Source organism: Protopterus annectens, chromosome 14.part0 (assembly GCF_019279795.1).
Source record: "Protopterus annectens isolate FY-2018-M chromosome 14.part0, PAN1.0, whole genome shotgun sequence".
Taxonomy (NCBI): Eukaryota; Metazoa; Chordata; order Ceratodontiformes; family Protopteridae; genus Protopterus; species Protopterus annectens.
In genome coordinates, this window is record NC_056748.1 from 158,343,559 (window position 1) to 158,360,854 (window position 17,296).

The 17,296-nt window shown below is 43.1% G+C and overlaps 1 protein-coding gene across 1 annotated transcript in view; it reads right to left on the minus strand.

The window, feature by feature from the left end:
* Positions 1-17,296, minus strand: part of TDRD1 (tudor domain containing 1) — a 2,513,511-nt gene that overhangs the window by 308,561 nt on the left and 2,187,654 nt on the right. The window contains exon 20 of the mRNA XM_044055533.1: positions 7,330-7,542. Coding sequence (XP_043911468.1) covers positions 7,330-7,542 — 213 coding nt within the window. The remainder of the gene's footprint in view (positions 1-7,329; positions 7,543-17,296) is intronic.

Genomic DNA, 17,296 nt, shown 5'->3' on the forward strand with positions numbered 1-17,296 from the left:
AAACTTTGTCAGCCACACACCTTTAGTTTTAAATTGCACTTTGGAGAAATGATTCCAAACAGTAGAGGTCACAGAACTGATCCCTATGGAACACACCACTGATTACAGGTCTGCTGTTGAAAGGTGGACTCCCCTATTTTGACTATGTGTGTTCTATCAGAGAGCCAGTTAGTGACCCATCTAACGATATAAGGGTTGATACCTAGCTGGGTGAGTTTGTCAGTGATGCCTGAGTGAGGGATTGTGTCAAAAACCTTGGCTAAGTCTAGGTAGGCTGTATACACAGATTTCCCCACATCTATGGCCTTGATGACTATCTCAAAGTCATCCACCAGGTTTAACAGCATGATCTCCCTTTGACAAATCCAAACTGAGTAGGGTCAAGTGTTTGGAGATTACCTGTTTCTTTGTTGATAAGGTCCATGATGATCCGCTCCATGGCCTTGCAGACAAGGCTATTCAGGCTAATATGTCTGACGTTCCCAGGGTCAGTGGAAGCACCACCTTTACATAAGGGAATAACAGTGGCTGTTTTTCATTCAGCTGGGACAAAGCCTATGCTTAGGCTATGATTAAAAACTCTACCCAGTGGTGTTGCTAATTCTTGCTGGATCCCATGTAGGATGCAGCCAGTGATGTTGTCAGGTCCCATAGATGCTGTGTTTTTGGCCTTAGAGAGGGCGTTTATGACCTACTCTTTAGAGATGCAAGGTAGGGGACAGATGGTAGGAATGTCATGGGGTACGTGTGGCCAAGACAGAGGAGTGAAGTTCTCACAGAATCTGTCTGCCAACAGGTTAGCTATGTCCACAGGCTTAGTATATGTGGTACCATTAACTACCAGTTCGGCACAAATTTGGGCCTTTCCTTTTAGGTTATGGATGTAACTAAGGAATGTGTTATGGTTGTCTTTAGTTGAGGAAGCTAATTTGGATTCGTAGTTTGTTTTGGAGGACTTCACAAGAAGTCTTATTTGCTTGTTTAAGCTGACGAGCAAGTGTTTCCGGTTTAGGTCTCACTCCCGCTTACTCAGACAGCAATTTCTTCCTCTTGTAAAGCCTGTTAATGGCAGTTGTCCTCCAGTCAGGTGTGCTCTTTCTTGAGGAGCTTGTTTTGGTCCTATCGGGTCCGGCTGAGTCAATGCAATTATACAGGTGTTTGTATAAAGCATTGGTGTAGAACTCCACAGAGTTGCCAATTCCATCCGGGGGGGGGGGGGGGTGCAGTGAAGCTATTTATACCATCCCATAAGAGGTTATAATCTATTGCTGCTGGCTGGGCCGGGGGGGGGGGGTCAGGTGAGAGAGTTATTTTGAATGAGACTAATTTGTGGTCAGATCTCGCCAGGGAAGACCTCACAGTAGGGGTGCTACAGTGGTTCCCCCATATTGATAAGCACCAGATCCAGGATGTTGGCACCCCCTGTGGGGGGTGTCAACCAGCTCATCCAGGGCATTGGAGTTAAAGACAAGAAATCAAGTGAGTTTGAGCACGAGTAATTTACCGAGTCAATGGATGGGTAGTTAAAGTCGCCGAAAATCATGGTGTTTGGATGTATCTTGATAGGCTCAAGTAGATCCAAACAGGCAGAGTGGGTGTCCTGATTCATGGAGGGGATCCTGTATCTGGCAAGGAGTTGAACAGGTGCATTACCAACAGTTAATTGCACCTGAAGTATCTCCAGGGAATCGTACTGTTTAATCAATCTGGAGGTGTATTTATGATGCGCCACCTTGTTTAGTTTTCACACCTTCAGTTTGTGGTCTGAACATGTGGAAGGAAGTGTAACCCGGTATTGGCTGGGGTGATCTCCACAGCCTTGAACCTGGTCTCCGTGACTGCACAAATGCCTGTGTCTTACAAAGTTAGGACTGCTTCCAGTGAGTGCAGTTTCATGTTAAGACTCCTAGCGTTTAGCAGTGTAACCCTGACGTTTTTAGATGGAGTTTTTGTCGGGAATCTTGTCCTTGTGACACTGCCTAAAAAGGCATTATGCAGATGGCAAGAGCCTTAGCCAGTAGCAGAAATCTCAGGGATGACAGATAAGGACCACCTCTGGCAAAGCACCAAGGTCTGTCAATCATGTCATCCCAGGCTGACAGACAATGGACCCTTTAGAATGACACCAGAAACTAAGCCAATTATTGAAGTCAGTCATTTTCTGTTTGTAGTGAGCCATCATCCTAGGTGAAGGTAAAATGTTGCTTAAGGCTAGGGACATACCTGCCTGAGACACACAATCCAAAAGCTCTGTCATGTCTCTCGTCATAAAAAGAAGAAAAAACTAAAAACCTCAAGGTTATGCTTCTAAATGCTAGGAGTTTTAACATGACACTGCACTCATTGGAACCAGTTCTCACCTTGGAAGACGCAAACATTTGTGCAGTCACGGAGACCTATGAAAGGTTATAGACAGCACTCCAGCGATACCACGTTACACCTCCTTCCACACATTCAGACCACAAACTTGAAGGCACAAAAACGTAAGGAGGCAGTGTATCAGTGTTCATTAAAGATAAATACACCTCCAGATTGGTTAAACAGTATGATTCCCTAGAGATACTTCAGGGGCAATTAAGTGTTGGTAGGAAACCTATTCAAGTTGCTGTCAGCTACAGGACCCCCTCCATGAATCAGGACACCCACTCTGCCTATTTGGATCTACTTGAGTCTACCAAGATACATCCAAACCCCATGGTTTTGGGCAACTAACTACCCAACCACTGGTTGGATAAATTACCCACACTCAAACTCACCTGCTCAGAGTTTCTTTGACTTTGTTAACTCCAACGCCCTGGACCAATTGGTTGACACCCCCACAACGGATTCCAATATCCTGGATCTGGTGCTTACCAATATGGGGGACAACTGTAGCTCCCCGACTGTTAGGTCTTCCCTGGTGAGATCTGACCACAAATCAGTCTCATTTGAATTAACTATCACACCTGACCCCCCCTTCCCCCTCAGCAGCAACTAAACTAAAACATTTCTGTAAAGCAGATTATAACCTCCTAAGGGATGGTATAAATAGCTTCACTGCAACCCCCCCCCCCCGATGGAATTGGCAACTATGCTGAGGTCTATACCAGTGCTTTACACAAACACCTGTATAACTGCATTAACTCAGCTGTACCTAACAGGACCAAAACAAGCTCCTCAAGGAACAGCAAACCTGCCTGGTGGGCAACTGTCATTAACAGACTTTATAAGAAGAAGAAGAAATTGCTGTCTAAGAGTAAGAGAGAGGGAGTCCTAAACTGGAAACACTCCCTCCTCAGCTTAAACAAGCAAATAAGACTTTCTGTGAACTCCTACAAAGCAAACTACAAATCTGAATTAGCTTTCTGGAAAACCATTATGCATTCATTACACATTCTTTAGTTACATCTGTAACCTAAAAGGAAAGGCCCAGATTTGTGCCGAACTGGTAGTTAATGATAGCACATACTGAGACTGTGGACATAACCTACCTGTTTGGCAGACACAACAAGTTCTGTGAAAGCTTCACACCCCTGTCACCACCACATGTACCCCAAAACATCCTTACCACCTGCTTCCTACCTTGTATCTCTAAAGAATAGGTTGTAAGCACCCTCTCTAAGGCCAAAAACCTAGCATCTATGGGACTGATAACATCCCTGTCTGCATCCTACATGAGCTACAACAAGAATTGACAACACCATTGGATACTCTTTTCAATTAAGCACTGGCTTCATCACAGCTGAATGAAAGAATGCCACTGTTATTCCCTTGCACAAAGGTGGTACTTCCACTGACCCTGGGAACTACAGACCTGTTAGCCTGACCAGCCCCATCTACAAGGCCATGGAGTGAATCATCATGGACCTTATCAACAAAGATATAGGTGAGCTCCAAACACTTGACTCTACTCAATTTAGATTTGTCAAAGGGAGATCATGCCTGTTAAGCCTGGTGGACTTCTTTGAGACAGCCACCAAGGCCCTGGATGAAGGAAAATCTGTGCATACAGCCTACCAAGATTTAGCAAAGGCGTTTGACACGATCCCCCACTCAGGTATCACTGACAAACTCACCCAGCTAGGTATCAACCCTTATATCTTTAGAAGGGTCGCTAAATGGCTAACTGATAGAACAAATACAGTCAAAATAGGGGAATCCACCTCCAACAGCAGACCTGTTACCAGTGGCGTTCTGTCCTGGGACCTCTACTGTTTGGAATCTATTTCTCCGAAGTACAAGCAAAAACTAAAGGTCTATGGCTGACTAAAAGTTCGCTGATGACTGCAAACTGGAAACTGTCATAGACTCTCCAAGTGATGTCAACATCCTACAAGAGAAGAAGGTGCTACACAAACAAATGATTTGTGCCAAAGTCATGGCCTTAAACTCAGTGCAAAAAAATGTACCATCACCCCTTTCAGTAAGGGCGATGTTCCTGCTAACTACCACATGAATAGCAACACCTTAAGTAAACACTCATTGGTGAGAGACCTGGGCACACAGGCTGACAGCAATCTTACCTTAGACCACCATGTCTCCACAGTGGTAAGAAGGGCATTCTACAGTGCTCATCTCATAAGTAAGGGCAATGCCTCCAGAAAAAAAAAAAAGTTATAACCTCCCTGTACTCTTCCCTCATCAGGCCGAGTATAATGCCCCTTTTGGTATGTACCTTTCCAAGCACCTGCAGCAACTGAAGAGACCACAAAGGTTCCTTACAAGGAAAATTCAAGGTCTTCAGCATCTGTCCTATGCAAATCTTCTGAAATCACTGTCACTTTATTCTGTTTCATACAGACTACTCGGAGGCGATCTCTGCCTTTCATACAAGGCAATCTCAGACCCTGCTTTACTGGAAATGCTGCATCTCCGTAAGTCAAATGGCACACGGATTACTTGCTCTAAAGATCTTACTCTGGTGTGTGATATTAACAGAACCTGCTGGAGGGACAGCTTTGTCTCCTAGAAATTACCACACCTTTGGAACAGACTCACACCATGTGAAACAGAGCATCTCACTGGCCCTCTTCAAACACAATCCGGACTGGATGGGTAACCATAAATTCACCCCAGGAGTTCCACCTGTGTCCCTCTTCGACAGGGGCAGTAGTTACTGATCGTGGAGATAAGGGCAGAACTTGGCTAGGCTTGTAAGGGCCCTAGGGCCATTACCTAGTAACTTCCTATGATCCTAATATCGACATCTGGTTGAAATTTCAGGCCTTCAGGCCAGCACTTTCAGCCTATTGTTATCGCAGTTTGCAAGCAGCAGTAAATATATAGTTATTCAATCTTCCACAGATTCTCAATTAATCCATAATTGGGTAAACCATGTAAACAATTAGTTCAAGGACAGTGGTCTCAAATGAAATAAGAAAAAACATAGGAAAATTAATTTTGTTAAACAAAAAATTATCACACATGTTATCGTTGAAGCACCCCTCCCAATCAGACTCTAATATAAGGGATCTAAGCACTCTGTTGATAATTCCTTAGCTTTTCACCATCATGACTCCATAGTACTTCTGAAAGCCTTCTAATTTGACTTAACTTATTTTCAAAGGCATTGCATATGGATGCAAAGTAGTCTTAATTCCACTTCCTTAGTATCTCATTAGACTCAGTACTGAATATATTGCCCACTTTGGCATGTCTTTGTCTAAACACATTGGTCAACTTTACAGACCTCAGAGATTCATAACTAAATAGAAAACGTCGGCTACCTACTGTGCATAGGTCCCCTTATAGGCTCTTCAAACCTGGTGGATGGCATTCTATAATGCTCATCTCATAAGTAAGGGCGCTGCCTCCAGAAAAAAAAAAAAGTTATAACCTCCCTGTATTCTTCTCTCATCAGGCCAATAACAGAGAACAATGCCCCTTTTGGTATGTACCTTTCCAAGCACCAAGTGAAAAGAAAGGGAAAAGCTTCTTTGAAGTAATCTACTGTTGTACTCATTTAGGTATTTTGTAGGCAGCCTGCTAATGGCAGTAACATGTACACTTTCTCAAAATGAAGCAACAACAACAAAGAAAGCCTTCTTTAAGATTAAAGTTGTCCGGTATATTCAAAGCAATGAGCACTTTTGTTTATTAGACTTCATCAGATGTCTCCTGTGTGTACATTCTACTCTGGTTTGCTGTCTGACTGCAAAATATCTACACATGCAACAGTGGATTACTTTGAACAAAGAGGCTTCAGTGGCCTCAAAAGTCTAAGTTATCAAAATAAATTGGCAACTGTCTCTTTGTAATAAGTCTCATACAGACTTCTGGAAATCTGCCTTGAGCCACGAAAGTTCCAGCCCTCTTTGACCTTCTATTTCCTCTCGGAACAAATGGTTCTACACGTAAAGGAATTAAACCTTCATCAACAGATGCACTGGAAACAATGATGTGTTAAAATTCATATTCCAACATATTCCCCACTAAGGAACAAGTTTCCACTATGTCAAGCAAGTTGCCACCTTCAAAATAAATGCAGACGATTAAAATCGGCAACTTCAAATTCTACCACTCTGTTTTGAATACAAGTCATTGGCTGGGCTTGTAATGAATACAGACTGATTGCTATCACTTACCTGTAACTGAGAGACTACTAATTGAAGTAACTGTCCTCAACTGTGCCTCTCAGAACAGATTCTGCACTTAGGGAGGTTGCAGCTAGGTGAGAGGATGTTTTACACTTGTTTATTTTCTTTTACTTCTGTTTTATTTCTATTTATAGGGTAGAGCAATGACTTCCATGTTCCTTTTACTCTTAGCACAAGTACTGTCTGGTTAACTGATTTGCTCAGTCACACAGTTAGACAATGGAGGCTGAGGGAATTGAACTATGGACCACAAGAAATAGTTCATTAACAGCACCTTAATCCTCTGCACCAACTGCTAGACACCTTTAACAGGTGACTTCTCCTTTCCTCAGTACTATGCAGCTGTGGAACTGATATGCTGATTTACGTATAAATACACTATATAACCACACATGTATGAAGTTGGGGTGCTGGATGCAGGAGGGCTTGTCCCTTTCAAAAAACAAAAAAAGGTTTGTGATTTCACCCACAGCTTCAGGGGATGCATGTTCATGGAGTTTGCAATGGATACTTCATTTGTGGGAAATTCTGTCTTAAGAACTTGCACTGGATCCAAAAATAACACCTTCATACCCAACAACACTATAATCTCACATCCAGCTACTTCTCAGCACATAGTTATTTTCTAGTACCCGTGATGCATTGAAATGAAAGACATGATGTATCCAAGAACAGGAATAAAATAATTTAGCTTACAAGTGTAAAAATAAAGCTGTGCAACATTTAAGGTTGTTAACATGAGTAAATGTTGTACCTGGACTCTGTCTGTGGTCATAATTAATAGTTCCTTCCATTTCCATGTTGTCTGTCATTTTCGTAGTACCTTCGATACCATTTTTTACAAGACTGACAAAATGAATATTATTGTTAACCTCTCTTACTATGACTTTAACATTTTCTTTCAGCACCAGTGTTTGAAGCAACTCCTTGGATTCAGGAAGCCATTTCCCAGAAACAGAGTTCAACCCTACAAAACAATCCAGAGAGATTTTTTTTTTACAAATAAGGCATTAGAAAACATATACCAAAAGTTATTGGCCTCATCTCCCAACCCAATAAACACAAGTTAATGAGCAGAAATTATTGTTCTTACAGAAAGGGAATTGTAACTCTAATGTTAAGAAACAGATAACAAATAATGTAAGCAAAATTTCACTAAAGTGCTTTTAAAAAAACTAATAAAAAGACCCACTAAACAGGTGTTAAATATCATATGCCTATCTGGAAATACATAGGACTATAAAAAGAAATTGATGATGTGCAAAAAGCCACTAGGCATGTTTTTAATAGTAAGAGGGTTTTGCACATCATACTGCCCCTGCCAAATTTAAACAGTGCACAGATTAACTGTATACAAGAAGCAAAAACGAAGGTAGGCAAATTTACTCTTGAAACTAAAGAGAAATAAAAGCTACAAATGATGGTGATGTGCTGAAAAGTACTGCTGTGCCAGTAAACCTACCGTAACAGCATATGTTTCAAATATCACTGCTGCAGTAGTCTTAGCTCTATGGGTTATATCCTGCAGAGGACACAACAGCTGTCCAACTTTCACAGCTTTAGGGCACTTTACTTGCTTCCAGTCAATCAGCTAGAGCTGAATGGATGAAAAAGACAAGTCTGGGCACTAACCCCTTCAATGCCTTAATGCCAAAAGAGAGAAGAAGGCTGAGCCATGAAAGAACAATGCTAGGAACAACAAAAAATGAAGATCCACAACCTTGCATAAACATCAGATAAAGAGAGGGGGGAGATGGAGGGAGTGGCAAACATGAGAATGCAATGAAAGAGAAGAATCCACGAGTAGACATGCTGAAATGGCCAATAAATAAACTGTGATTGAGAAGTAAGACCTAACTCACAAACATTGTAAAACCAGAGAACAACTAGCCTGAATAGGTGCTGGCTATGTTGTTGACATCAATTAGAAAACCTTTTCCATTTGCTAATATATGATCTAGTGGTAGGCTTTCTTGCCTCCATTTGTACCTGCTGCATGTCCTCAGTAAACGTTTGCCACCAGAAAGTCAACTGAAGTTGATTGGTGTTGTGTATCGAAGATCCCTGATGATCTCTGGGAAGATCCATTGTGGTAATTACTCCTGGCCATTTCCAAAACAAAGGAGAATCACTGCGGCCTGGGCCAGAAGGAAGTCACAACAATGACACTGAGTGGATTCCTTCTGAATTTTTATAAGTACCCTGGATATCAGTGGAAAGGCATACACGGACATTCCTGTCCAAGGAAAAGAAAATGCATCCATCTTCCAGTCCCTCTTTCATGCAGTCCTGGAGCAGGATCTTGCCAACTGACAGTTGAGAGAAGACACAAATAGGTCTACTGATGAACCACCCAAAGATGGATCAAATCTCGGAAGACTCCCCGATCTAATTTCCATTCACGAGGATCTGCTCTTGTCCTGCTCAGCTTTGCCTGCTACCATTCTGACTTGTTGGACTATCCTTGGTTTTGGGGCTTCCTGAATTATTTTTGGAACTTCCTTGACATTTCTTCTTAAACATTTACGTACCTGTATTGTGTTCAGACTGCTTATTTTCTTTTTTGTCAAAACTGGACGAGGGATGAGACAATCCTTTAGAAATTTTGGAAAAGGAGGGCAGAAAAATCTTCCCTAATTCAATTTACCCTTTCAATGCAATTCTTAACAACATCTACAGCAGAGGGACCTAACAATAATCTCTACCTAAGAAGAAATCAAAACATAATTTTTCACACCGTCTAGGAGGTTCTGAGAATGTAGCCAGGTAAACCTCCTAAAAACAGTACCAGTGGACACTGCTCTGGAAGAATTAAGCGAGTCACACACACACACACACACACTGCAAACAATGAGCAGTGACTTGTACAGTCGAAGAAAAGTACAGTTTTGTACCTACCATAAATGTAGATGTTCGAAGATCCACATTGCTGCAGTCCTTACTTATGGGTAGTCCGCTGTCCTCGGTCGGCCCGAATACCAAAGTATTAGGCTGACGTCGGTCATGGGCGTCTAGATCTGACATCAGAGCGTCAGGGTATAAAGGCGCATGACCGACGTCATATCCTCAGTCTTTTCTTGCCCCAGATGTCAGAAGGCCAAACCAGAAAGGCCACAGCCAAAAACGGAATACCTCCCAAAAACATGCCCAACAACAACCATCACCTAAAGCATAACACCAAGTCTAACTACAGTGGGGAAGGAGGGAGGGTAAATTGGACTGCAGCAATGTGGATCTTCGAACATCTACATTTATGGTAGGTACAAAACTGTACTATGTTCTTCATCTCACATTGCTGCAGTCCTTACTTATGGGTAGAATCCCAAAGCAACGGGAAAGGGAGGATGGTAAAAATCATAAAGCATTAGGGGCCGCCAAAATGCCCTGTAAAATTGCAGTGGCAAATCCAGCCCTAGACTTAGAATAAAGAGGAAGGTGGTAATGTTTAGAAAAGGTATGCACTGAACTCCAAGTAGCTGCCTCCAAAATGTCTTTTGTAGCTACCCCCCTTAGAAAGGCCGTAGAAGTAGCAGTAGCCCTAGTGGAATGAGGCCTGATTCCAGCAGGAATCTACTTACCATGATGGGAATAACAGAAAGAAATACAAAACCCAATCCATTTAGAAATAGTTTGTTTTGAAACAGGTTTACCCTGCGAACCCAAAGCAAAAGAAACAAACAATTGCTGAGACTGTCTGCACTCCTTGGTTCTGCTCAAATAATAACGCAACTGCCTGTGAATATCCAAAGTATGCAAAATTTTCTCCCCTTTATTTTGGGGGTTTGCATAAAAAGTAGGCAAATGAATAGTTTGATTTAAGGCCACACTAGAAACCACCTTAGGCATAAAGGAAGGATTAGTACGCAAAGATACCCTATCCTTATGAAAAATCAAAAAAGGCTCCACTGCCATGAGGGCCTGTAATTCAGAAACCCTTCTTGCAGAGGTAATGGCCAACAAAAAAGCAGTTTTCCATGACAAATACTTTAACTCGGCAGTAGCTGCAGGCTCAAAAGGTTGTAGAGTAAGTTTTTCCAACACAAAATTGAGATCCCAAGCAGGAGCTCTACGTGGGGGTCTTCTATTCTTTGCCCCTCTAAGAAATTGCTTAAACCAAGGATGAGAGTATAAAGGAGGGTCACAATCATAGTGAGCAGAAATGGCTGCAGCATGGACCTTTATTGAGGAGAAAGACAAACCCTTGTCCAATAACTCAGTAAGATATTGAAGAGCAACACTTAAATCAGGTTTGGAGACATCAAAGTCCTTTCCTTTGCTCCAAATAAAAAATCTCCTCCATTTATCAGCGTAAACTTTCCTGGTACTAGGCCTCCTGGCCTCCAAAATAACATTCAAAACTTGTTGTGGAAGCTGAGACCCTCCAGAGTCTAAAACAGAATATGCCAGGCTGTTAGATGTAGAGACTGAATCTTGACATTGAGGAAGTGACTGTCTTCTTGTGACAAAAGGTGCGGAATCAAAGGCAGAGGCCATGGAGGTTCTCGTACTAAGCTCCTCAGTAGTGGGTACCAGTGCTGTCGAGGCCAATCCGGTGCTATCAAAATCATGGTTGGCTTGTCTTGTCTGGCCTTCAAGAGTACCTTGGGAAGAAGAGGCAGAGGTGGAAAGGCATATACATGCAGATTGTTCCAACTGAATGATAGAGCGTCCACCTTCCAAGCTGTGTGATGAAACATTTTTGTGCAAAACTTTGGCAACTGGTAATTTAGTGGAGAAGCGAACAGATCTATGTCTGGAGTTCCCCATAACACTGTCAACTGTTGAAATACATGAGGATCCAATTTCCACTCGTGAGGATCCACTATTTGTCTGCTCAATACATCTGCTAAGGAGTTCTGTGCTCCTGGTAGAAACCTTGCCTGAAGATTGAGGTGTAGATTGAGAGCAGTTTCCCACAGAATCATTGCTTGCCTGCAAAGAGGGTAAGAATGGGTTCCCCTGCTTGTTGATGTACCACATGACAGTAGTGTTGTCTGTTTGAATCAACACCTGCCCTGGGTGAAGTAAATCTTTGAAAGCCATCAATGCAAACTGGACTGCTAACATTTCCTTCAAGTTGATATGCAAATGTTGGAGTTTGACAGGCCACGTGTTTTGCACCCATTTTCCATTGAGGTGTGCTCCCCAAGCCTTGTCCGAGGCATCTGTCGTTAGAATCTGACTCGCCTCTGGCCGGGTCACAGAGAGTCCCTTGTTTAGGTGACATTCCTGAGCCCACCACAAAAACTCCTTCCGAATGCAAGGTATTATCTGAATGACAGTGTCTAGATCTTGGCAGTGCTGTGTCCATACATTTTTGAGATACCATTGAAGCTTCCTCATATGCAATTTGGCATTGGGAAGCACCAGAATACAAGATGCCATGAACCCCAAGGCTTGAAGGACTGTCCTTGCAGTCAGCCTGGACCGTAGAGACATTTGATGGAAATAAAGAGAAAGGCTTCTTTGTTTGTCTGGGGTCAAAAAGGCCATCTGGGAAGCTGTATTCAGTCTCACACCCAGAAAGCACATGTCCTGAGAGGGTACTAGACTGGACTTTGTTTCGTTCACAGAATACCCTAGGCATCTTAACACTGCCATCACATACTGTAGATGATGAAGAAGTTCGTCATTTTCTTGTGCAATAATCATGCAATCGTCCAAATAAGGATAAATCTGTATTCCTCTTAGTCTGAAAAATGCTATCACTGGAGCCAGAACCTTTGTGAACACTCTGGGCAGTAGATAAGCCAAAGGGCAATGCAGAGAACTGATAATGTAAATTTCCAGCCCGAAAACGCAGGTACCTCCTGCAACTGGGCCTGATAGGAACATGAAGGTAAGCCTCTTTGAGGTCCAGAGTAACCATCCAGTGATCTTTTCCCAACAGAGGTAAAAGTTGTTGTAAAGTCAGCATCTTGAACTTTGGAATGTCCAGGTAAGTGTTGAGGATAGATAAATCCAAAATTGGTCTCCACGTGTTCCCCTTCTTTGGAACTAGAAACAGGCGAGAATAAAATCCTAGGCCCACTTCTGACAGAGGAACTGGCTGTATAGCTCCTATTTGAAGAAGTAAAGAAATTTGTCTGCGAGCCTCTATCCTTTGCCGAGGAGGGACGTCTGGCATGCCTTTGAAAGGAGGCATGGTATGGAAATAGAACTTGTAACCTCGGTTTATAATGTCCAATACCCATTTGTCCTGGGTGACTAAATGCCAATTTTGCTTGAAGAGAGCCAACTTTCCTCCCAAAGGAGCTGCCAGGCAAGAAGAATCTGGCAGCTGAAAATGTAGGTCATTGGGCCTGTTTACGAAAGGACTGGCCCCTGCCCTCACCAGCAGATTGAGCAGGCGAACTCCATTGTCTCGGCCTGAAAGTACTCTGAGCTCTGCCCCTACCACGCCTAGATCTACCCCTAGACTGAGAATCAGAAGAAGGGTACATCCACCCCTTAGTAGGCCAATTTCTACTAAACTTTGGAGGTTGTACCTGCAAAAATCTTTAACAGTCTGCATAGACTTAGCCTTGTCTTCCATTTTCTTTAAGACTGACTCCACAGGAGGACCAAACAAAACTTCAGACTGTAAAGGGGCATCCAGAATTCTAGACTTAACATGCTCAGACAAATTCTGATCCTTAAGCCAGGCGTGTCTACGAATAACTGAACCAGTGGCAGCCACCCTAGAAGAAGCCTGTAAAGCATCAAAACCACATTGCAAAGAGTGCTTACCCACCTGTTCAGAAACATGCACTAAATCCTGCAATTCTTTACACTCTATGCCCTCTGCCAAAGCATCCACTTTAGACCTTAGCTGAGAAAGGAGGACATTCTGATACTTCAACATATGAAACTGGCAGTTCAAAGCTCTCATTGCTAAAGTAGAAGAGGTATACACCTTCTTACCCCATCTATCCAAAGCTCTAGCTTCCTTATCCAGAGGAACCGGATTCTTAACAACAGAGGCTCTAACACCCTTAGGCCCCTGACTAATAGTTTCTGGGTCCGCCCTAGGACTCTTACACAGATATATATGAGCCTCAGGCACCCTGTAATACCTGTCCGGTTTAACTGGGACAGGAGGCACAGAATCTGGATTAAGGGAAGCTTCCGAAAAAACATCTGAAACAACATCCAAAACCGGAGGTATAGCTAAGGGTCTATGCTGTGGTAAAAACAAGAACTCCCTAAGTCTCTTCCGAGAATCAGAGTAATCCTGTCCCTCCCACTGAAAATGCTCCCTCATGGAATGCAGAGTTTCTGAAAATGAAAAATCCTCTGGAGGAGAAGCAGAAGGAGTGGAATCCTCTGCATCAGAATCAGAATAAGGAGGGAAATCTTGAATGTCTTCAGCAGAAGACTCTGAAACATCTGAGGCCTGCTCCAAACTTTCCAACTCTGGCTCCATCCTGGGCCTTTTATCAGGAGGGGGAATAGAACCTCTAATTAAAGTAATCAAATCCTCTGCCATTTTAAGCATGTGCTTTTTAAGCACCGACCCTGAAGAACCAGAACTGACACCAGAGGAAGGCAAGACAGACCTGCCCTTAGAAGGAGCCTTAGAAACAGTAGCAGAAGGCCTAACCACCTTAGGCATAGAAGGGAGAATAGTAACCTGAGAGGCCCCTTCAGCCTGACCTGCCTCCTGAGAGGCCACATCCTGTAAAATCAAAGTTTCCCCCTGGGACTCAACAGAAACTTCAGCCGGATCCACCTGTTCAGCTGTAGCTTCTAAAGGTCTGGCGTCCGAAACGGACGAATCATCCTGTCTAGGCTTTAAAGTTTTGTCTTTGCGCTTCTTAGTAGAAGCAGGCGTCGGAACATCCGACGGCATATTATAATTACACCTCTTGCCAAAGACTAACCTAGCGCAATCTAACCTCCGTTTTATAGTGCGCTTATTAAACCTAGCACAAAACCGACACCCGACTACGTCGTGCTCCGGTCCCAAACAAGGAATACAAAGCGAGTGGTAATCCCTATGCGGTATCTGTTTCCCACAAGAAATACAATTATTCACTTTTTCTGACATCCGGTAAGTAACTGAGGCAAGAAAAAACAAAAATATTCCCCAACGGGGTACTTAGCCCAACTTGGTATCGGTCTGAAACTCCAAAAACGAAAAATTTCAGAACGCCGAACGGCACAAGCAACGCTGCTTCTGCATCGGACCATGCGGCAAAAAAGACTGAGGATATGACGTCGGTCATGCGCCTTTATACCCTGACGCTCTGATGTCAGATCTAGGCGCCCATGACCGACGTCAGCCTAATACTTTGGTATTCGGGCCGACCGAGGACAGTGGACTACCCATAAGTAAGGACTGCAGCAATGTGAGATGAAGAACATCTAAATTTACAGCAGATGTTTTTACTTCACAATAAGAAACTGCAGACAGAACATCTCATGCATTCACCATTAGTCAGAATAAACTAACACAAGATGACAATTCAAAATTCTAAATATCAGAGTTATAGAAGCATACACTTTTTGCCCCCATACATATCAATAATTTTCCCATCCTTGTCAGAAAGAGCAGGAATGGAATTAACAAACAAGTTATGTGCTTACCATAACATTCCATCTGAGTTGTTGCTTTTCATTTGTCTTCGACCTGAGGGACTCGGATCCAGCACGGATCTGACTCAGCCATATACTCCAACATCAGATGCAACTTCCAAGCTCCTCCCCTACCTATAAATGCCTCGCTCTCCTTCCTCCCCTAAGGTCGAGTTTGTTGCGAAGCAGCACCATCGTTATATAGTCTACATACATATAAAAAACTGGCACAACCATCTAAAGATCCACATACTCGGAACTATCCAAAACAAGAGAGTCTATCTTTCTTTACTCCAGTGCACTACAAAGCTCAAAAAAGGCAGGGGGATAGCGGGAGGGATGGTTAAGACAAATTAAAAGCAACAACTCAGATGGAACTTTATGGTAAGTACATAACTTGTTTATCTGAAGTTGTTGTTTTCATTTGAACTTCAAGCTGAAGGACAGAGTCCCTCGCTACCACAAAAAACCTGGGAGGTCCTCACGGAAGAATATTCTGGAGCACGGCTCAGCCAAAAAATGCCATGCTTCTGGAAAGAAGATCTAGTTTATAATGTGAAATAAAAGTATGTGACGAGGCCCAGGTAGCAGCAGAACAGATGATATGAAGAGAAACCCTGGACCAAAAAGTCGTAGGAGGAGATTGATCGGGTGGAATGCTCCCGGACATGTCCAGGTGGACACAAACCTTTAGCTCGAAAAGTCAAAGAAATACACTCTGAAATCCAGAGAGCAATGGTAACCTTAGGGACAGGCTTGCCCAAATGAGGTTTAGCAAAAGAGATGAAAAGTTGATCTGATTTATGCAAGCTTTTGGTTTTATGCAGATAGAAAACGTAGCTGGCTGTGCACATCTAGTAAGTGCAATTTGTACTCCCCTCTATTTTGGAAATTTGGAAAGAAGGCTGGCAAATTAATGACCTGTTAATATTCAATTCTGAACCTACCTTTGACAAGAAAGATGGACTGGTCAGCAGGGACACACTACATTTATGAAAAACTAGATAAGGAGGCTTAATAGATACAGCCTGAAGTTCAGAAACCCTTTTGGCTGAGATAACTGCCACCAAAAAGGCCATTCCACAATAAAGACTGCAAATCAACCAAGGCAGCTGCTTTGAGCGGGGGAAAAACCAAAGCCTGTAAAACAAGGGTAAGGTCCCAAGGGGGCCTGGGGTCCTTAATCGGATGCATAAGAAGAAAGGTAACTTTCAGAAAGCCTTAAAGAGTTTAGATGAAGCTAAGGCGTCCGAATTTCTCACCCACATGGAAATTGGAAATAAGTTGCCAACTGGACCTTAACTGTAGAAAAGCTAGTGCCATTATTAAAAATACATGCTAAAAATTCCAAAATGGCAGAGACTGGTGCTGTAAAGGGATCCAGGTCATGCTGAGAAGCCCAGATCAAAAAACGCTTCAATATTTGCTAGAATAGATCTTCCTGGTAGAAATTTTATGAGCCGCAATCAGGATCTTCTTAACAGGAGAAGAAAGCCTGGGAGTTCTGGCTTTCATGGAAATTGCAGCAGCCTAGCCATGAGCTTCAGGCTGACTAAATCCAGGTGAGGAATCTCTGATGGATGCGTGATCAGATCTGGAACCGGATCTACAGTCCAGGGAGGACACACTATATGAGACCACAGAGTGGGGAACCAAACTTGATGAGGCCAGAAAGCGGCAATGAGGATAAATGATCTCCCCAGCCACCGAGCTTTCTGAATAAACTTGGGCATTAGAGGAAGCAAAGGATATGCATCTAGTAGACTGGAGGGCCAAGTATGGATTACAGCATCTCTGGGCGACTCCCCAGAAGGGGGAAATCAGAGCGAAATACTCACTGCACTTTGCACTGGAAGGAGAGGCGAAGAGATTGCAACAAGGCTGACCCCACTTTAGAAAGATCCTGTTCGCTACTGAGGGATTCAGAGACCACTCATAAGGCATCAGAATAGATGGTCTGAGCCTGTCTGCTAGGATATTGGACTTCCTGGAATGTGCATTGCCACCACAAAGTAGTCGGTGGAGATCGCCCACTCCCACAAACTGATGGCCTCGTGGCAAAGGGGATAAGATCTGGCTCCCCCCTGTTTGCTGATGTACTAGACTACTGACATATTATCCATCTGTATAGCAATAGTCCTGGTAGGTAGAAAGGCATGGAGAGC